We start from the raw sequence: 23,228 nt of genomic DNA, 5'->3' as shown, positions 1-23,228 counted from the left end.
GTGTTTTATAATTATAAAAGTGTTACCAATAAAGATGCATGTGTACCTTCCCTGCTCCACCGTGCGATTTCTCGTTAGGTCTAACTTAAGCCGTGCCTGTGGGGCGTGGGCAGAATGATTTATCACACATCCTGATAAATAATGGTAATTGCATTGAGTGGAGTGCAATTTGGCACGACCGCGAAGTGGGAGTGCGATTTGTGATTACAAGTTTGATTTCCACTTTATTATAGTTCATTTTGAAATCATACAAAAAATGAAACAAATTCAAAACGATTTTTTCATCTGTATTTTTGTCAAGAAATTTTGCGGGGCATTTAAAAATTCAAAATAATCAAATTTTGTGCCATTTTTCCCTGTAATTTAATTGGATGATTAAACTGAAATACTAAATCTGATTGGTCATTGTGGTGAAGAGCTTCAATCTTATTGGCTTATAAATGATGTGATTACTGAATGCTCAAAAATAGTGCGATTTTGGAATTAATCACGCTATTTTTAACCTATTTTTACCTCCTGGGCACGAGGTTGCCGGTGGGTGAGTTCGTTCGTTTCACCCAGGACAATAACATTCTGCATTGATTCAGGAAATTACTGCAACTAGTTTAGATCTTTCATCAAAGTATAATCCATGACTCCAGATGAAGGAATTAAGATTGCCGCGGACAGTTGCTGCATCATTGATCAAACCTGTGAACTAGGATAATGCAACAAGTCAATCGATTAGAAAGAAATCCTAATTGGATCGATAATTGAGGTTAAGATCTATTAAGAAAAATGTCTATCCTAATCTCTCTGTGTCCGTCCTTGGCTGTTTGGCAGTGTAAACTATTTCTAAGTAGACAGAAAGGAGTTACCTGTATTGTTCATCAGCTGACGTGGAAGATGAAGACCTCTGAAAATTATATTCAATTCAAAATTAATTGGTAAGGAAATTACCAAGGTAACGAAATTATTCTTGGTGGAGCAAGAAACACTGTTATCTCAACCTTGCTTATACAGCTGATTAAAAAAAGAGTGTTCTTAGTAAAACTTCTAGTCTAGGATCTAGGATCCTAGATGTCTAGGATCTTGTAGTCTAACGCATAATAGACTACGAGTTTTCCTCTTTATTAAGAACGTAAAGTTAGAAAATAACTTTTTGGGCAAGTTTGCTCTTTTTGTGAGCTTTACTGTATAGGTGGGAGCTTAATTGATGAGATTATTCCGATAGTTGATGTCGAAATACAATACTACCTTAATTAAACTTTACGAGGTTTATTTATTCATCTGCTTGCATGGTGCATGTAGATATAGCCGGGCATATTCTCAATGAGTGAAACAGTGAAGTGTCAATCAATTTTCTTACACGAATATATCTAACTTTCTAAATGCAATCTTTGAGCGAATTCAGCGAAACGGGGGGCGAGATGATGTTCCAATACGATACTAGCTCAAAAATCAAGGGTGCAGCCGTGAAAATGTGCTATGAGAAATTAATCAAGGAAAAGACTTACCAGAAAATGTCCTTTAGGACAACAATGGTTTTTTCCGACACTTCGAATCGCATTTTCCAATTTTCTTATATTCCGTCGCAGTTCCATCGTGTATTCAAGTTCATATTCTGCCGTATCACCTATGTTTCTTTCATTAACGTCACAAAGACATGATAGCAGCTGTTTCATTCCAGACGGCAAGGAGTAATATTGCCTGTCTCGTAAGAAGCATAGAATGTCGTCTTTAGACGAATGGTCAAAGCATACCGGGACAACCTGAATGTTGTTGTTGTTGTGGGCTTTTTCCCCAAGAATTAGACTGAGTACCAGATGAAACGAGGGCTGTACATGGCCTGTAGTATTTGAACCTGGACCAAACAAAAGTAAACAACATTTATTTTTTATCATGGCATGCATCCTATGCATCGATAGTCAACTGATTGTGCAATTTAAAAGAATTAAAAAAAGATGCAGAGTCATTTAAACCAGACGGACAGGTTGAGACTGTCTAGTTTGAATCATATATTGATTCTTACAGTCGCGGCGATAGAAGCGTTCCGAAAAATATCGAGTAATTAATTTGCTCAAATTTATCACTTGGCGTACGCTCGTAATATCAAATATTTGAAAAACACCTACCCTGCGTTTTCATCAAATATTTGAAAAACACCTACACTCCGAAACCGGAAGTTTTTCCAACATTTGATGAACTCCGTAAGCCAACTGATAAATTTGAGCAAATGAATTACTCGGGTTTTTTTCGGAACGCTTCTATTGCCGCGACTGTAAGATTAAGTTTTTTTCTTCACTTCTTTAAATTTAATCTTGGGTTTGAGACCCAAGTTAATGAATCAAAAATAATACACAAAAAAGACGAAAGACGGGCATATAGGCGACTATGAGAAAGTATATAAAAGCATATCAGGAAAAAGAAGGTAGAAGTGTGAAAATGTGAAATTTTCCCAGTAAATGTTTACCATAACTTCTCAATACAAGCTTTTCTTGCAAGCATACCTCGGCAACTCGTATCTTCCCATATTTTCTTTGCCTCTTTTGTACAAATGACTACAACCTTTCTACATTGTTGGAATTTTTCCACACACCACGCATATCCTGATTCTCTAAACTCGTTTCCCGAGCAAATGTCAAGAAATGGCTTTACACGACCTGTTGCCGAAAGAACATTCGCAAACATATGCGTGACGTCGTTACATAACTTGCAATGGCCATCATGAACAAGCAGCACTGAATTGTCATTTCTGGATGGATCTTCTGCAGGAAGTATAAAAATAGAGAACAGAAAATCAGAGGGTGTTTTGTTGAAGTTGATCATGTTCGTACAGTTCTAAAACAACCGAAGACAAGCCGCATTGTTGTGTCATGGACTAGTTAATGGACTATTAATTTAAATATGCTAATTACTGCGTCGCGCACTGCGCGAACGCAGTCTTAAATTGCCGTCGGTGTTTTGTTTTGTTGTTTTTTTTTTGTGTTTTTTACGTTTTCGACCCGGTCTACCTGGCCGCGCAGGCCAACTAAAGATAGTCGTATTTTGAACTCGTTTGATTTCGTATCGAAATATTTTTGTGCTAAACACACTTCAAATAGTAATCTAAGCCTAGTAACCCCCACAAAAGAAATATTTTACTGAAACAAAAAATTGAAAAAGTTTGTTGTCGCCGGGATTCGAACTCGGGTCGTGCGAACCAAAAGCAGGAAACAGCATGCACGATACACGTCATATAAAATAACACGTACACGAGTCGCTGTGCATGGCCGATAGCGCAGGAAATCTAGACGTCTGTCGTTCGAGAAAATACATACAGGTAATCATAATGCTGATTTCTCGACTTGTCTTGTTTGATATGCTCACTCTGCATACACTAGCACACACTGATGATGGTAAACCTACACTAAAACGGGTTTACAGACAACGATCACATGAATCATGAAAGCCTTGTATGCCATGAAAGCCTTGTATGCTATGAAAGCCTTGTATGCCATTCTATGCCATTTTTCAATCAAACCGCACTTTCCCCTCAAGGGTAAAAACGGCCAGACCAATCCTATTGAATTTCAGTACAAACTGATTCCCAGAGTACATGATTCCAAACTCAGCCTTATTCACGTATATCGTTAGCTACATATGCCTAGCACCAATAATGCAGTTTTACCCGTATATTCTGTACGAAGTGCTCTATTTACTAGAAAACCTAAGAAAGAAACATTTTTCTAAAGGAATGAATATTGACAGGAAATGGGGCACAGTTGCATGCAACGATTGGCGCGACGCAGTAACCGCCAGAATTGGCGTCTTGTATTTTGTATAAAATGAGCCGCGCTTGACTAAGTAGCTAGAAAGACACGCGTACGCTGAGATATACTGAACCTTGAGAAATACGGACTTTATTTTGAACTGATTGAACACACTTGGAGTAATTTGGGGGAATCGGGGAATCGTTGACAGTTAGAGCATGATGTAAGTTGTCCTTTATTGTCTGTATATTATTGTATTATATTGCTAGCATCTGTAGTTATAGTTCGTTGTCAATCGTGTATTTGTAATTGTTTTTAGTTTTCACCTTTATACGAATAAATAAGTCTCGTTAAATTGGTTGAAGCTGCGGACTCCACCTGTCACGGAGGCACGACAGTGAAAAATCTGAAACTGCTTAACTCTCAACGTTGGAATGGTGAACATTGCGGACAGTTGAGTATTACGAAATACAACCTTTGTCCACAGGACAATGTCTGACGTTTCAGAGCAGGATAAGGAGGGAGAAACCGTCGAACTAATCGATAGGAGAGAAAAACGATCGAGAATTCCGACGCAAAAGGATTTTCAAAACTCCCTTGTCGAGAAAACGGCAGTTTTTAACAAACAAACAAAATTATTGCAGCAAGCTATCGCTTCAGTGTACACCTCGATTGAAAAGGGTGAAAAATTAATCACGCTTGAGCGCGCCGTTACGTCACTTGAAATAAACAAGCAAACATTTGAAAGCGGTTATAGAAATCTAGAGCCCCTGATAACTGAAGACAGATGGAATGAGAGTGCAGAAATGAAAGACGTAGTTAGAGAAACAAAGGAAAAGTATATTCGATATGCGGATTCAGCTTTACGACAAGCAGCAGAACTCTTGAGTACAGCTGAGAAATTTGATGTTGCATCCAAAGACCTAAGATTATCAGAAGACTCAAGAATATTAAAGTCATCTCGAGTATCATCTCATGCATCGTCGACTTCAGCTAGAATGAAAGCCATGGCTTATGTAGCGGCAGCAAGGGAAGAAGCGGAGTATGATGTCCTGATGGCTGAGGAAGAGAACGAACGAAGGCAGAAAGAGGCTGAAGCGGAATGGAATCGAGAAGCTGCGCGAGCACAACACAATAGAGATATGGCGGTTTTGGAGGCGAAAAAGAAAAAAGCTATCGCCGAAGCAAAACTAGAGGCAATCGAACAGTCTATCAGTGACGTAAGATCAAGCATGAGCAAAACAGAGATGGTTGCACAAAGCGAAGTGTCAGTGACGTCACGCACTAAATCCTGGATAAGAAGTCAGCAAAAAGATAACGTCCAACTGGAAACGAAACGACGGGAAGCGCACAAAACAGAAAAACCACCCCCTGCCTACAAACTGCAAAAAGAAGCCTCAAAGTTAGATACAGATACGCAAATCCAAGAAAATCGTACAGACAACTCAGGACCCATACTTCACGAAGGTATGAGAGAGCTGTCGCAACAACGAATGAGAAATTGGCGGCAAACATTGCAAGAATGAGCCTTCCTAAATGCCAACCTGACCTGTTTGCCGGAGACGTTACAATGTTCCACCCTTGGAAAGGCGCGTTTAATAGTATGCTACGAGGTGCCGATGTTACTCCAGAACAGGAGATGAATTATCTGTACATGTTTACCAGAGGTGGACCCCAGAGGCTGGTGAATAGCTTTCGAAAGAGACAGTACAGCAATACGTCAAAATTATTGAAAGAGCTTTGGTTAGAACTGGAGAATCGATATGGCAACACAGCCACCATAACAAATGCCTTTTTGGTGCAACTGAGAGAATCAGCAAAGTTTGGAGAACAAGAAAAGAAAAAGCTGCAGGCATTCTCGGATCTATGTCTCGATGTAGCTTCACAAATCGACCATCTCCCCGGGCTTGGATGTTTGAATTATCCGACGGCAATGCGACCAATCCTTAATGTTCTACCAGAGAGAATTCGTCATAGTTGGGAGAAAAAAGTCGTTGAATTTGCAAAGTGCCATAACAACGCCTACCCACAGTTCGAAGTATTTGCGAACACAGTAGAAAAGCAGTCACAATTGCGTAACCACCCTAACGTTACAGCCTTAGCGGATAGCTTACAAAGAGACAAGAACATGGCAGGAAAACAACACTATAAAGTCTTAAAAGGAGATATGGGGCAAGCACAAGAGTCGAAAAACAAGAAACGTTGTATATTCCACGATATCGATGGTCATAATCTATTAGAGTGCAAAACGTTCGCACGGAAAACGCTTCAGGAAAAAACAGACTGGTTGAAAAGAGCTGGACTATGTTTTCGATGCCTGACACAAAAACATCTAGCAAGAGACTGCAAAACAGAAGTGAATTGTACGAAGTGCGGCAGTAATCGCCACCTCGAGATACTGCACATGGAGAAGAAAATAATGAAGGAAGAGGAGAAAGAAGAAGTAAAATCAGCCTGCACGGACATTTCGCCAACGTCTATTGAAGGGGTCTCATGCAGCAAGATCGTTCTGTTAGATGTTTTTCATCCAAAAACACCACAAAATATAGTAAAAGTTTACGCATTGATTGACGAACAAAGCAATGCGTCTTTGATTGCTCCAAAGCTCGTCGACGATCTCGGACTGGAAGGACCAAAAGAGAAGTATTGTCTAACCACATGTAGTTCATCAAAAGAAACCCACTATGGCCGTCGCGTCTCTGGACTAACAATAACATCCACGAACGGAGTTTTAATGAAATTACCAACATTAGTTGAATGCGACAATATACCCTCCGATAAACGCGAGATCCCAATACCTGAACAAGTTAGAAGGTACGGTCATCTTCGTGAAGTAGCAGACAAATTACCTCTATTAAATTCGGAAGCTGAAGTCCAACTACTAATTGGTCGTGATGCACCCGAGATAATGAAAGTTAGGGAAGTCCGCAATGGGCCGAAAGGAGCTCCGTGGGCGCATAGGTTGGCTGTTGGCTGTACCATGTGGTCGAATGTGTGTCAACCGTCAAGGAGGACCTATTCACATTACGACTCACCGAACCGTCGTTCGCGATTTATCCAATAAACTTGAGGATGGTGTTCAAGTTCATTCACAAACAAAGGTTAATCATCCATACCAAACCTTGTACACTGAATATTTATCATGCCCAAATAAGTTAGAGGTGAAAGACTGCTACGATGAACCAGAAGATGTTGTTTTCCAGACTACAGTTCGTGATAATGAACCAAGCTTGTCTATCGAAGATCGACGATTCCTAACAATTATGGACGAAGCAATCCACAAGAACGAGAAAGGGAACTGGGAAATGCCATTGCCTCTTCGCAACTTGGATGTAAAGTTTCCAAACAACCGAAAACAAGCAGAAAGTCGTATGAACAATTTATTACAATCATTCAAGAGAAAACCGAAGATGGAAAAGGACTACCTGGAATTTATGGAAAAATTGCTAGAACGCGGTCATGCTGCCCTGTGCCATCCATTGATTCCACGAGTGAAGTAACGAATCCCGAGAAGGTTTGGTATCTTCCTCATTTCGGAGTCTACCATCCGAGGAAACCAGGCAAGATTCGCGTGGTGTTCGACTCATCCGCAGAATTCCAAGGTTCATCGCTGAACAAAGAACTGCTGTCAGGTCCAGACATCTTGAACAATCCTCTCGAAATACTCATTCGATTCAGGCTAAACCATGTCGCAGTTGTCTGCGACATAGTACAGATGTTCCATAACTTTTACGTTAGCCCTACGCACCGAAACCTTTTACGATTTCTCTGGTTTGAAGGGAACGATAAAACAAAGAAGATTATTGAATATCATATGACAGTGCACCTGTTCGGAAACACTTCCAGCCCATCTGTCGCGATGTTCGGTCTTAGAAAGACAGCTGATGATGGTAAGGAGAAATTTGGTCAAGTCGCCAAAGAATTTGTTAAAAATGATTTTTATGTTGATGACGGTTTAACCTCGTGTTCAACCAGCAAAGAAGCAATTGACCTTATTAAGAACTCACAGTCAATGCTGGCAACCGCAAACCTTCGTCTACATAAGATCGCCTCAAACTCAACGCAAGTGATGGAAGCTATACCACTGGAAGTGGAAGACCGGGCTGAGAGCCTTCGAGACCTTGATCTTTATCGTGATCCTCTACCATCGCAACTTTCCTTAGGTATAGTCTGGAATCTACAAAAGGATACCATATCCTTCAGAATCTCTTTACCTGAGAAGCCTTTCACTCGGCGTGGTGTCCTAGCAGTAATTAATTCTATCTACGATCCCCTGGGACTTGTTATTCCAGTCACCTTAACTGGAAGGTTATTATTGCGCCACCTTACCACGTCAATAATTGCAAACCCGTCCCTAGGTTGGGATGATCCACTTCCCATTTCCTTACAAAGAAAATGGCAAAATTGGAAGGAATCACTCGCGATACTCGCAGAAACTTACGTGCCAAGATGTTTTCTCCAAGAGAAGACGTCTCAGATAAAGAAAGCAGAGATCCACGCTTTTTCAGATGGCAGCGATCTCGCAATTGGCATCGCAGCTACTAAAGTTGACAAATCAATCTGGAGAAATCAAGGTCTCATTGGTATTTGCTCAGGCAAAATTGGCACCAAAACGAGCAACAACGATCCCAAGACTTGAACTTTGTGCCGCTGTCCTCGTAGTCAAAGCAGTTAAATGGATCACTCATGAGCTGAAGATAAAGATAGACGAGATATTCTTCCATACTGATTCAAAAGTAGTCCTTGGATACCTCCAGAACGAAAGCAAACGCTTCTATGTTTATGTCACCAATAGGATTCAAGTTATTCGGACTGGGTCAGATCCTTCGCAATGGCAGAGAACCCTGCGGACATGGCCACAAGGGGAAAACCAGCCAAAGACTTGTTGGATTCGATTTGGTTCACTGGACCACATTTTCTGAGGAACAGTAGTTTTTCTGAACCTTCCTTAGCTGAAATCGATCCCATGGAGTACGACGTAAGCTCAAACGACCCAGAGGTTCGTACTCAAGTCACTCGTTTTACAGTTAAACCTTCTACAACTCAAGGACTAGGATCCGAACGATTCAAAAGGTTTTCCAAGTTGTCGTCTCTACGAAAGGCTATCGCAAACTTGATCATCCGAATTAAGCGTGTCAAAACCAACAACCGAGATTAAATATCTAGCCGACGTTCCAACGCTCTTCTCCTCAACGCAACAGATCTTACAAAACATCCAACCGCCGCGGAACTGAAACAAAGTGAAGAAATACTAATCAAAACTGTTCAAATGGAACAATATGCAACAGAATTCAAAAACCTTCAACAGATACCACCAGCAAGTATTCCTGCCACATCCAGCTTATATCGTCTAAATCCATTTATTGACAGTAACGGAATCCTACGCGTTGGTGGACGACTTAGACACGGAGAACAGATGTATGAAGAGAAACATCCGGCAATCATCCCCAAAAAGAGTCATTTAACAAAACTGGTAATCAAACACTATCACGAAAGGTTTATCATCAAGGTAGACAGATAACTCATGGTGCAATTAGAAACGCAGGGCTGTGGGTCATTGGCGCAAAGAGGACGATTTCGAAAATCATCAACGAATGCTTAGTTTGCAAGAAACTTAGAGGGAAATTGATGACGCAGTTTATGACTGACCTACCAGCTGATCGGTTAAATACACCCCCACCTTTTACGAATGTCGGATTTGACGTGTTTGGACCGTGAACAATACAAACAAGAAAATTACGAGGAGGTGCTGAAAACTCCAAAAGATGGGGACTAGTTTTTACTTGTTTGAATTGTCGCGCAATCCACATCGAAGTTCTGGAAACAATGGAAACAAACTCTTTTATCTGCGCCCTCCGACGCTTCTTCTCCATACGAGGACCTCCATCCGTCCTTCGATGTGAGTGAGGTACAAACTTTATTGGGGCAAAATCCGAACTCGTCGAGTCCTTAAACGAAATGGATCAGAACATGATAGCATCTTACGTCAATCAACAGAACTGTGAATGGATTTTCAACCCGCCTCATTCTTCACATTTTGGTGGCGTCTGGGAGCGTTAAATTTTAACAATTAGACGAATTCTCGACGGAATGTTTGCCGATCTTGGTCCAAGGCAACTGACACATGAATTACTAACTACACTTATGGCAGAAGTGGTGGGCATAGTGAACTCCAGACCAATTGCGACTATACCATCAGACGCAGAGCAACCACAACCTTTATCCCCAAATATGTTGCTGACTATGAAATCAAGACCTCTGACGTCACCACCTGGTTTATTCACATCCCATGATCTGTATTCCCGCCGCCATTGGAGAAGAGTTCAATATTTAGCGGACCAATTTTGGACACGATGGAAGAGGGAGTACTTACAAAACCTACAGTCAAGAGCAAAGTGGAATCAACAACGACGTAACCTAGAAGTCGGCGACATCATGATGATCAAAGATAACACGCATCGCAACAAATGGCCCTTGGGTAGAGTCTCTGAAGCAATCAAAAGCCAAGATGGTAAAGTAAGAAAAGCCACAGTAATTACATGGAAAGACGGAGAAAAAAAGAGCTACTTGAGGTCGATAAGCAACTTCGTCTTTTTAATGAGTACATGAGCTATAATTAAGATATGCAAGGACGCAATACTGTTAACGTCCTTGGGTGAGGAGTGTTGTGTCATGGACTAGTTAATGGACTATTAATTTAAATATGCTAATATTTTGTATAAAATGAGCCGCGCTTGACTAAGTAGCTAGAAAGACGCGCGTACGCTGAGATATACTGAACCTTGAGAAATACGGACTTTATTTTGAACTGATTGAACACACTTGGAGTAATTTGGGGGAATCGGGGAATCGGTGACAGTTAGAGCATGATGTAAGTTGTCCTTTATTGTCTGTTTGTTATTGTATTATATTGCTAGCATCTGTAGTTATAGTTCGTTGTCAATCGTGTATTTGTAATTGTTTTTAGTTTTCACCTTTATACGAATAAATAAGTCTCGTTAAATTGGTTGAAGCTGCGGACTCCACCTGTCACGGAGGTACGACACGCATATGAGTACTTTCAATATGCTATTGTACGTGTTTTAGTTCTGTGGTTTTCAGTTATATATATTCTTTTTCCTAATGGAGAGTCTGGAAGCCAGAGAAACTGCTATCACTAAAAAGTGAAAACCTATCATCTGTACGCGGATGGAAAAATTTGTCATTTTAATTTGTTATAAATGTTGGTCAATATCATATGATACCCCCCCCCAAACCCAGCTCGATAGCCACGCCCCTGTGCCTGTAGGTTGACTGGTGTATTTAAAGATTTATAAACCGGCGTTCGTTACAAACACTATATGGGCGCTATGAGTTATGCGCATTCAAGATGGTTTGCAAATAGCTGAAAATGTGCAGACGATTGTGAAAATCTATAAAGGGACTTAATAACGGTATCGTCTTTCCAATTTAAGGATAATAGTTTTCATATAAATGCAAATATAATTCAGTAGGAGTATAGGAGCAATCTTACGTGAAGAACTTTCATTGTATTCGTTCAATATTTCCAAAATTAACGACAAAACTATCAACAATACAATACCTGAGGTGGGATTTGGTATATTTTCCGGATTTCTCTTCAACTTGTTTCTTATATAAATGAATATAATCACTAGGATTGCTGCCGTAGTAGCGCAGACCGAGATTATTATCTTCAATGTATGTTTAGATGAGGTATTAGGAGTACGGGAATCTGTATGAAATTAAAAAGTTTTTTCATTTTTCACCTTATGATAATGCTACACCCTTCATCCTCCCAGTTGAATGAGTTGATTATGACTTATATTATAAGCTTTACTTCGAGTCTTCGACATGCTTCTAATCTAAAAAAAATGTCTATACGAAACTTATTTTTCTTACTAGTTGGATTAACGAAATTATTAAACGCAATCTTTTCAGATCTTTCTCCATAAATTATGTGGTAACGGTCGTTTGAAGCTATAAATACCGGTCGAACCTTAAAAAACAGTAGTCATTGGTAAGTTCAAAGATTAATTACGAGCCAGTAGCATGACGGTTGAAAAAGCCGGATGATGATTTAGGTCTGAGAAATCAATTGTGCGGCAAATATCAATCAACAATATACTTATACTTACTTGAACATAATATTTATGCTTGTATTTCAGTTCTGTAAGGTGGGTATAGTTTTCTGTCTAAAATATAACAATATTAATATTAAACAAGACGCCTGTTCTGGCGTTAACTCCGGCGCACGTGCCAGTCTTTAATATAGAGCTTCTGAACATAAACAATACACTTCATATTCGCATTTAGATGCCTTACGAAGCTAAATGTTCGATCGCGAAATTCAGCACCACATCGTACTTTAAAAAGTATAGAAGTTCGAACATGTAAACAAACCGCATGATACATTCGCTTTGTCTTACACTTAGCCTTTGGAATTCGCGCTTATATATTACATCTTCAATCCTGTGCAAACTACGACGTGTCAACGCGCCCATACACGACCACATCATCTTGTTAAACGGCGAAATAGCAGCGATATTATTAAAATAGGACCAGAATATACATGTATTAAATAATGCGTGTATCTAAGGGCCATTCGTTTTTCGAGACACAGAAAAACGAAAAACAGTCTTCAAACTCGCGTTTTCATTTCTCGATTGTATAAAATATTCTAGAAAACAAAACAGAACACGTTATAAGTTGTTGAAAGGGCCAGCCGTTTTCCACAAGCTTGAAAAACGAAAAAAAATCGTCATTTCTATACTTTGAATTGCTCGAGCAACAAAAACGAATTTCGAAAAAAATTCTGTTTTTCGTTTTTCGTTTTTGGAAATGAGAAAATCTTGTTCGGAACAATTCGGAAAAATTCGGAGCGAACCAACTGTTTATTTAAAACAAATCAGTATCAAACATGGCTGCTCTGGAAGAGCATGAACCTTTATCCGAGAATTTTTGTCCAAAGAAGAAAACACCATAGAAGATTTATCAGATATATAATTATATGTAATAAACGGATGCATCGGTAGAACAATAAACATTTAAATAACATTCTTATGTCATTCTTAAGGGAATAATGTTTTGTTATATGTATATTTATACTAGGGATTAAGATATAGCAAATTATGAGCTAATAATGTTTTAGTATATGTATATTTATACTAGGGATTAAGATATAGCAAATTATGAGCTAATAATGTTTTAGTATATGTATATTTATACTAGGGATTAAGATATAGCAAATTATGAGCTAATAATGTTTTAGTATATGCATGTATATTTATACTAGGGATTAAGATATAGCAAATTATGAGCTAAAACATTATTCCTTTAAGAATGACATAAGAATGTTATTTAAATGTTTATTGTTCTACCGATGCATCCGTTTATTACATATAATTATATATCTGATAAATCTTCTATGGTGTTTTCTTCTTTGGACAAAAATTCTCGGATAAAACTTTCATGCTCTTCCAGAGCAGCCATGTTTCATACTGATTTGTTTTAAATTAAATAAACAGTTGGTTCGCTCCGAATTTTTCCGAATTGTTCCGAACAAGATTTTCTCATTTCCAAAAACGAAAAACGAAAAACAGAATTTTTTTCGAGATTCGTTTTTGTTGCTCGAGCAATTCAAAGTATAGAAATGACGATTTTTTTTCGTTTTTCAAGCTTGTGGAAAACGACTGGCCCTTTCAACAACTTATAACGTGTTCTGTTTTGTTTTCTAGAATATTTTATGCAATCGAAAAATGAAAACGCGAGTTTGAAGACTGTTTTTCGTTTTTCTGTGTCTCGAAAAACAAATGGCCCTTAGATACACGCATTTTAAATATATTCTTACTCCAATTCAATCTAAACTTAATCGAAGAGCATGAAAACAACGGTTTATTTGTTCCTCTTGAAGGAATTGCCGTATCATGCGAGCGAAATCGAATCGCGCATCGGAAAATTAGCCAAAGCTGTGCACCACAACTATTAGGAGATAAGACTGGGACGTAGATAAATACAGTCACATACACATTTTAATTACTAGAATGTTTTGCGCCATTTCAGACTTGCGACGACGAAAAATAAAAAAAAAAGAACAAAAAAAAAAGAACAAAAAAAAAAGAACAAAAAAAAAAGAACTAAAGAAAAAGAACAAAAAAAGGAAAAAAAAAAAAGAACAAAAAAAAAAAACAACAAAAAAAAAAACAAAAAAAAAAGAACAAAAAAAAAAAGAACAACAAAACAAAACCGGGGCGAATTTTCAACTCCGTCGCGGACGCCGGAGTAAATATGAGCAGTTGAAACCGCTGCGTGGTTAGAAGCGTAATTTGAAGGGTGTAAACCGATATCGGGTTAAAAATACGATGTTTCATACGTGGAAACGCGGTTTAAAACAACAATATATGCATGCATGCATGGCTGATCGAATTGTAGGAGATGATTTACCGGCTCTACAAAACGATCGGTGTCAGACTTATTTTCATTCGTATATATAATTTCATAAACATGACGGGACTTGTACAGTTTGGAAGGATTCCACGAAAGAAGTGGAGGAAATACGTCGTTTGCAACTGTCACATTTTCAATTGGTACTAAAGAAGTGAAAAATTAATCGCATTTCAGTGTTGACTATATATATACATAAATTATATATATATATATATATATATATATATATATATATATATATATATATATATATATGTATATATACATATATATATATATATATATATATATATATATATATATATATATATATATATATATATATATATATATATATATACAGTATTGGAATAAAATATGGAAACATCTTATAAAATATCCATTAATAAGACATTCCGTGATATTTTCTGTGACATGCAAACAAATTTTATTGTAACTCAAGAATTGTATGTAATATTAGTATAAGAAAAAGACAAACGCTAGACTTCCACACAGTTGAACTTTAATACTTAGTGTGAAGCCCTTTAGCTTTACACAGTTCATTGACACGACTGGGAACACTGTCATAAAGTTTTTGGATAAAGGCAACAGGAATAGTTCTCCAGATGTCCTGCAACACCTCACAGCTGCTGCAAGTTTGCAGGAGCTCTCTTCACTTTCTCCTGCTCCATGTACGTCCACACTTGCTCAATGATGTTCATATCTGGACTCTGGGCCGGCCAGTCTAGGACAGTCAAACTGCCATCTCGTGTCTTGTTTTCCAGGTATCGTTTGACTACCCTTGCTGTATGCTTGGGATCGTTATCTTGCTGAAAAACGAAGCTGTTGCCAATAAGAGCCCGCCCAGTGGGCACAGCGTGGTGGATGAGTATCTGCTTGTACCTGGCTGCCGTTAGGATGTCAGTGATCCTGTACAGACTGCCCACCCCACTGTACGTAATGGAACCCCAGACTTGTAGAGATCCTCCGCCATGCTTCACGGTTGGTAAAACGCAGTTTTCCTTGTACCTCTCCCCTTTTCGTCGCCGCACATACTGCCGCATTTCCAACAGTTCAAACTTTTCTCATCTGTGAACATCTCCCATTGGTCGGACGTCCACTGTTTGTGCTTTCTGGCCCATAACAATCTTTTCTGCTTGTTGCCCTTTCGCAGCAAAGTTTTCGCACAGCTACATAACCTCCAAGACCACCAGCTGTCAAGGTCTTTCGAACCAGCCTTGAGGACACTTTTTTCCCTGTCGCAGCTTCCAGATTTCCTGCCAGCTCCTTACTGGACATTTGTCTGTTTCTTAATGACGTCACTTTCAGGTACTTTTCGTCTGATTTTCTTTCTTCCTCTTCCTGTGGTGTTTCTGAAATTGCCATTCCGTTCATGACGCTGGACACACTTATACACTGTGCTCGACACACATCCTGTCAGCAATCTTCCTGAATGAGTAGCCTTCATCCCTCAGAATCCTCTCTACTTCTGTTGTCTCTCTCCCAGGGGCCATTCTCTTCTTCTTTGTTGTGAACTTTTACCAATGGGCACTAACGTAGTACATGCACTTAGTATTTATTCACTGAATCTGTGTCCCACGATTGTGGTAGTTTGTTAACCTAATTAGCTAAATTTTGTTATAATTCAAACCTAACTTTAGTGTTTCCATATTTTATTCCAATACTGTATATATATATATATATATATATATATATATATATATATATATATATATATATATATATATAAATTGAAAAAGGTCATTTTCATTGTAGACTCACAACAAAACTCCCAATTGCAGCCTTTACCAATCGTTTCACACATGTCTAAAAAATTAAAGAAAGCTAGCTATACAGCCTAATATACTCGCTCGTCAGACTTAAAAAAAATTATGCTATATATTATGTATATATATAAGAAAAGTTAATTTCGACTGTCGAGCGCATGCCATTTATGCATGGACATAAATATATAGTTCACACGCAAGACAAATATCAAATGTTGAATCCTGTCGGGCTTTGTGTCCCTGCTATACGAGGCAGCATACTACCATTACGTTTCTACGATTGATAGCTGTCGGGAATAATGTACTTAAACTAAACATAACTGTCACTGAACGCTATACTATCTAGTATGTAGTTGGAATTATTTATTATATTGCTCAGTGATGACTGTCGAGTTCTTGTAACTTTTGTCCTGGAGTTTTAATTTTATTTTTAATATATATACGGTTCATTGCAATTCTTTTGACATTTTATACCTTGCAAAGTTGGAATTCTTACGATTCTAAAATCATCATTTGGTTCATCAGTATGGATAGATTCCGGTAATGCCTGCACAGTTATTTTATATTCTGCTCCCAAGGTGAATCGATTAGAACGAAATTTCCATTTTAAAAGTTTATTCTGAGAAAAAAGATAAAATGGGAACTGTATCTAACATACAGAAGGCCATGCTTTAAACCCGTGCCCGATCCGTAGATTGTTAAAAAAAGTCTGCGCCGTGACATGATTCAGGCCAACTGTGTGCTTTGACCAATCAGGAGCAACGCCTTCGTGAGTATATATTATACATACCTCGCTATTAATCTGAACACACCCCCGTTCACCCGCTGCTCCAGAAAGACCAAGATAGCTGATTTGCCAACCCCATGTACGATAACTGCCTGTATAGTGAATTTAATGAAACTTGAAGAAAACGAATTTAAAGAAAACGAAAGACAACCTTCTATAGACTAGGAATACAGATGACAATAAATCGATATTCAGAAAGGAAGGCCTTCAATGAACAGGATATTCAATCAAGACCATATTATAGGGGATTCATGCAGACTTTGTGTTGATGGATTGAACTAAACCGAAATAGATGAGATATAGAGAGGAAAAGAGAGGAAAACCTTTCCGGGATAAATAACACTAACTTAGCTCATAATCACTTTAGTTTATTAATCCACAGTATATCTTACCAGTTGCTCTCACTTTCCAATCCACCAAAATGTCCCAGGGATTCTTGTAATCGTCTATTCCATTATATATATCACAATAATTGTCTCCTTTAAGCCGGCGTGATAATTTTAATCTCGTCCTCATAGTTTTTGGACCATTCGGTGCTGCATTTTTGCAACAAGGATAGTCTGTTTCTAAGTACGGTGTGCACTCGAAACCATCCTTTTTTACTAATTCTGAATAAACGAAAAATAATGAATTTAATAGCAATTTTAGTAGTTACATGCACTGTAATGATAATCGGATTAGAAGTTCTAAGTTCTTATGTCCACGCCGGTATGAGAGGGACAACGATGCTCCTGCCCCCAAAAATTTCAAAATCGGTTTTCAGATTTGTCTACGGAGGCCTGACGGCGCCATTGTATCGCTGCGACTAATTGTTTATATACAGACTATATAGAACGACCACGAGAAAATATTTACCTCTTTTTTCTTTGCCACATAGGTCGAATGTATTATTTACTATATTGAATGAAATAAGAAAAGTGCATAAAATATATATATGCATGTTATTTACCAGATTGGAGGTCCGTATATATAGGGAAATATTTTCCAAGGTCTCAAAAACAGCCTGAGGCCGAAGGCTGAGGGACGTTTTTGAGACCGAGGGAAATATTTCCCTATACGGACCGACTAAACTGGTAAATAATTGATATATTTTTTTCTTGCGGTCCGATTTCATATTTTAGCGTTGGCTCTGTGCGGTCTGCGTACGGCCTCATATAGACCGTAGCCAATCAGATTGCAGGAGACGCTAAAATATGAATTCGGACCGCAAGGAAAAAATAAAACGACTTATTTTTGTGATATATAGCTATAGAAAGCACATTTACTATAGCTTTTTACTCAAATAACGCTTGCCTCCAAACTAAATAACACGTTATTTACTGCATGCTGATATTAAAGAATTCTGGAGTGATTACAATACTGCATGGGTGGTGAGGCCGTGAAAATATCTTATAACTCACATGTAACCCGAACATCAAATCTCTTTAGAGGAGGTCCATCTTTCTCAGGATGGCAAGTATATATTCCTTCATCTTCTTTGTCAATACAATGGAGCTTATACGGATGTGTTAAGCCAGATTTGTTTTTAGAAATGAAAACTTTTTCACCATTTTTCTTCCAGATGATAGTTGTATTACTTTCTTTGCAAGACAGGTTGTACTGACGAGTTCCTCTATCAATTTCTATCGGCTCAGTCTCTACCTCTCCTTTCTGTGAAAAGGAAATAAAGAATAGCAGTCCAATTAATTAATTAATACCAATATACATATAATCGAGAGAGACTAAAGTTGAACTTATAAACAACCCATTTGATGGGGTCATGTCACAATATTTTTTGGCAGATACTGTAATAACCGTTTACTATTTAAAAAATAGAAAACATTTTCCGTGTTTCCATACAGTCATTGAAACTCGCGTGGGAGTTTGCAAGAACGAGAAATAATCAGTAATATTTCGAGTTCTCCCAAACTCCCACAAGTGTCTTTATAACTGTATAGAAACACAGGAAAAAATATTTTCTACTCCTTTTATAATAAAAGTCAATAAAAAGATTGTGTACAAATATTATAGTTCGATTCAATTACAAATTCTCATTACATTACTTCGCTTGTCAAGCTCGGCGGGAAATGTCACGTGTTTCTATACATAGATAGATAAAAACACGCTTCTCGACCAATCAGCACGCGAGTACCATATTACGTTTACTATAAGTACCAAGGGATGTTGCTAAATTTTCTTGGGAACTACTCGTTCACATTTATCAAAAGATGAAAATCGCACCGAAAATCGCGACAGGTGCAAACGGGCCTATAAACTGCTAACTATATGTAATCTCCAGATCTATACTCAATTATTCCATGTTTCATTTAGGCCGCGCTAAAAGATAGAGATTTTCACAAACATGCCAGCTATAGATAATAATCCGAATATGGCAGTAAGCTGCATTGGCGTGCATGCACCTTCATTGAATGATTTCTTCAAAATTTTTTGACGTATAATTTTATATGGATGCATGAATGCTTTTCTATATAATTATTAGCGTCATTCGTGTGAGGGAATGAATCAGGGGCGCCGGAACCACGGGGGCAGCGGGGCCAGCTGCCCTCTCTGCCCTTCGCTCACGGGGGCGAACGGGGGGGGGTAGTGTCACTGCTCCTTGCAAGAATGATTTTCATTGGCTGAACTTTACAATACATTTCTGTTTCAACAAATAGCAGAGCTTCGTTCTTTAGAAAGCATAGAAAAGCATTATCCAATTGGACGAAAGCTTCCGAGAGCTGCGACATGTCCCGAACGGGTGCAGCTTTGTGCCCTTTGCTACCATATAAAAGTATCATAAATTTAACATTTAATCCTGATGCCCACTTTTCGCATAAAAACTAACCGGTAATATTATTGAAAATGCGTTCTCCGGTGGATTTGCTAGTTAGTTTATTTTACTGATGCGTTGGCGTGCAATGATATATGCAAATGTGTCTGCGCTGTTTAGAGTCCATGTTAAGATAATGAATTGAAATAGTTATGTATAAACATTTATATAAGCGACCATCGAAAGCGGTACTGATTACTGAATATAAACGAAGGGCTAACTGTATATGAAGTTATAACTTTACCAAAGTGCCTCATACAATATCTATCAGTAAGATGCACAGAATGACAGAAACACCCTTGATACGTCGTCACGATGATATTTATAATATGCATCACATCACATGTACAGACTATATTGGCAAGAGAGCTGTAGAATAATACAATTGCTGCATGCAGTAGAATAACACAATATTTGTTATATTCTTGAAATTGTTAGCCACTTGAAGAGTTGAAGGACTAGGTTAAATCAAAGCTGTATCAGTACGCAATATCATAATTAGCGAAGGAATATAAGAATTAATCATTGGGTGACTTTCATGTGATATACATTTATTACAAAATTACAATTGGCTACATCGTTACTATAACTAAATCTCAAACTGATATTTCATTTGAAATTTAAAATCTTGAAGACATCACCCGTCATGTAATAAAAAATGCCCCTATGTCTATATACGTGTTCAGGCTTGCCATCACATACATACCCACCTTGTAATTCTGATCTTTCGTAGCTGTTATACATAGCTGATTGAAGAGGAGTTGGATAAGAACGACTTTCCAACTTGCTAAATGTGCCATAGTGACTTCATATGTGCCTGTCTAAACAGGAGTGAGGCGTAGTTCGAAATTATGGAAAATTCAATTGTGTGTATAAGCGAGATTTGTTTTGATGCGACAGATATAATCTGCATTAAAATTGCTTCTTTGAAGTGTGCAAAGAAAAGCACAGCAGGGCCTTGCTGAATACCGCGATAATTGTGCAATGTCAATGCCAACACCGAATGCAAATGCAATTATTCGAATTTCATAAATAGTTTTTAAAAGTGAAACTATAACTCTGGGATCAGTTCGAGCTTGCAATGTATATATATATATGTACATACATTCACGGTATACTGCATGCTGGAACCCTACACATACAGTGTAACATGCACATACAGTGTAATATATCCTTCGTGAATGGTACACAATTTTCGACTTCCATTTCCACCGATTCCTATTTGTAAGCTGCATGATCACCCTATTAAATGTGGAGACGGATTGTATGTTTTCTAAACATTTTGGAGAACCTCTTTAACTTTTGATAAGTGAGAAGTGTGCTACAAATGCTAATCCTATAGGAGTTTCAAACTAATTTAATTGTTGAAAGAGGAATGCATATACATGCACTTCAGAAACAAGGATGCGTTACTAAGTGTTGTATATAATATCGGCTAGTTCAATTATATATAATGCATGCCATTTATGGCAAATAGCCAGGAAAAACATTTTATCTAGGCAATTCTGCCTTCAATCCATACTGAGAATTATTGTATTTTTTTGTTGAGGAGCTAGGATTGTTAGAAATGGACTGGCGCAGTTTGTATGACGTACATCCTTGCAGATCTTTATAGCTCAACAATTGCTTGCCCGCGTGATCGACACGTAGAATAAAAAGGTTTACATATTTGCATGTTTATACTCTTGTCTGGTAGTCTGTGAAATTACAAAATGGTAACTGTATTTTTTACCATGCAACCTTAATATCTCGTCATTTCGAGTACCATCGTACAGCAGGTTGTAACAAGTCTGGGAGCGGTGCTGACAGGAAACCAAGTCTGTAGCCCACACCCTGTGATCATATAAATGAATCAGAACGCATCACAAGACGATCAGACATCACAGATCGTTATACCACGCTTAATAACATAAAGCAAACACGACAACCTTTCAGAACAGTTTCTACTGCAGAGCCCCAAGAATTTTAGATGAATTACCAGAAGATCTCCGCGACTCCAAACTCTCAATTTCTAAATTCAAATCTGAACTGTTTAATTATTATAACTATCTCACAGAACATGTATATGACGTGGATATTCCACAAACTTTTAAGAGTGCATGTGTAAAATGTAATTCGTCTCATCCTTTGTATAGTCTAAATGTGAAGTTGTGTTGTTGAGAATTATCCATGTTCAGCATATTGTGAAACAGCCTTGTATTGTACATAATATCTTGTAATAATATCCACCACTAATAGTTATACTCATGTAAATATTGTTATGACTATTTAGTATAATTGTATTTTCTAAGCAAGGGACCCCATGCATAACTGGAGTTAAAACTCAGTGTGGTTCACTAGCCATGCAAACATGGCGAAGAATATAAATAAATGATAAAAAATAAATATACTAAATGTGTGTACATGATTTTAACTGAATTATTCGAGGTGAATGAAATATTTTTTTTCAAAGACACTTTTATAGCAAGGATCTAGCTCATTTGGTATTCCCATCATCTGTATCGTGCATGTGCACTGTTTTTACAAGCCGAAGTTGTCCTTAGAATACAACCTCAACATTCTTCAATCCTTAATGATATATATTACAAATTCACAAAGTTATATAAGATCAAATTTTTATAGGGTAGGGGTAAAATGCGGATACGGATTGCGGATGAGGGGGTAAAATGCGGATGGGAAAATGCGGATGAGTGGATAAATATGGCTGTGTCCAACTTGCGAATTTCTCTTACGATCAAACAAGAGCTCAGTGAACAGAAAAAGGCGGGAAAATGAAAATTTGCATGCCATGCATTGAGTTATACTTTCAGTAATTTGCAATGTGATTTTCATGTATGTAAATGCGTTTAAACTACCTGTTCTCAAAGCGGCTCCATCGCTCTCGAACGAAAATTAACAAGACGCCTACTAGGCGTTATATGATCGCGTCGTTCACAGCGGCGTAGCCAGCCCAGCTATGCAAATTTTGTGTCGTAAATGTTGTTAATAATAAAAATGAACAATATACCGAACTATAGTCGCATGTTGAAAGCAGGAGAAACACACAACAGCCCATTTCGAAACTGCTTGAAATCCTTTAGTGCAGGCTTACTCTGCTCGGCGTGTGTAGTTAGTTGTATGTGTAATGAGTGTAAAGATAAAGATAGCACTTGCGAGCATTTTGATCGCTTTATTGATTCTACTTTACTGCTTCGAAGTTCGAAGGTGAAACGAAATATGCCCAAAGTGAATACAACACGTGATATAACTAGCAACTTACCTGTGCGCAGGTTCGTGATTAGGGTGATATGGCCCGCAGCTAGCGACGCTGGGGGTCGACCCGACAGGAAAAAAAACCAAGCCGAAACTATAGATCGCTGTCGCTACGCGACGCGATCAAAAATTGGTAAAGGCAGTTTTGGGAACGTTTCTTTGGCGAACGTGAAAGATAAGCTAGTCGTGGTAAAGAAACAGAAACACAAGAAGAAAAGAGATTTTTTTCGCGAAAGAAGTACGAATTTTAAAAAATTTAAGGTGCAAATATATCGTTGGCGTATGATGGTTATTGTTCCTACCCTGTTGATGTATTCTCACGCTTCGTTGAATCTCGGTCCTTTTCTCGGTTAACCGGCTCATGTGAACGAGCCCTGAATATACATTTATGGAAAACCCGTCACTGTTTTTTGGGGAAGAAAACATATTCTTTCATTGAA

At 38.1% G+C, this 23,228-nt stretch overlaps 1 protein-coding gene across 1 annotated transcript; it reads right to left on the bottom strand.

Moving 5' to 3' along the window:
- Window positions 1–350: 350 nt before the first annotated feature.
- Window positions 351–21,253, bottom strand: LOC114527745. Its single transcript, XM_028549443.1, has 15 exons — window positions 20,247–21,253; window positions 18,128–18,377; window positions 17,583–17,621; window positions 17,120–17,335; window positions 16,731–16,819; window positions 16,415–16,559; window positions 15,936–15,980; window positions 14,172–14,317; window positions 11,867–11,923; window positions 11,631–11,727; window positions 11,314–11,463; window positions 2,490–2,747; window positions 1,497–1,843; window positions 858–895; window positions 351–697 (listed from the first exon to the last, which is right to left on the bottom strand). The coding sequence occupies exons 1-15, from the start codon at window positions 20,334–20,336 to the stop codon at window positions 685–687; spliced, it is 1,980 nt and encodes a 659-aa protein (XP_028405244.1). The 5' UTR covers window positions 20,337–21,253; the 3' UTR covers window positions 351–684.
- Between the last annotated feature and the right edge of the window lie 1,975 nt (window positions 21,254–23,228).

The sequence above is a fragment of the Dendronephthya gigantea genome, unplaced genomic scaffold (assembly GCF_004324835.1).
Source record: "Dendronephthya gigantea isolate DGI-Jeju-01 unplaced genomic scaffold, DenGig_1.0 000001F, whole genome shotgun sequence".
NCBI lineage: Eukaryota > Metazoa > Cnidaria > Anthozoa > Malacalcyonacea > Nephtheidae > Dendronephthya > Dendronephthya gigantea.
Note: the sequence above shows the minus strand (reverse complement) of the source record. Positions and strands in the feature narration are given on the sequence as shown.

Bases quoted from the DNA above. Each gene is read 5' to 3' on its own strand.
- LOC114527745 (XM_028549443.1), bottom strand. From the start codon at position 20,336: ATGGCACATTTAGCAAGTTGGAAAGTCGTTCTTATCCAACTCCTCTTC. The intron at 17,336-17,582 runs GTAAATATTTTC...TCGTTTATTCAG, and splicing joins ATGTGGCAAAGAAAAAAGAG to AATTAGTAAAAAAGGATGGT. The intron at 11,924-14,171 runs GTAAATCATCTC...GTTATATTTTAG, and splicing joins CCGATCGTTTTGTAGAGCCG to ACAGAAAACTATACCCACCT.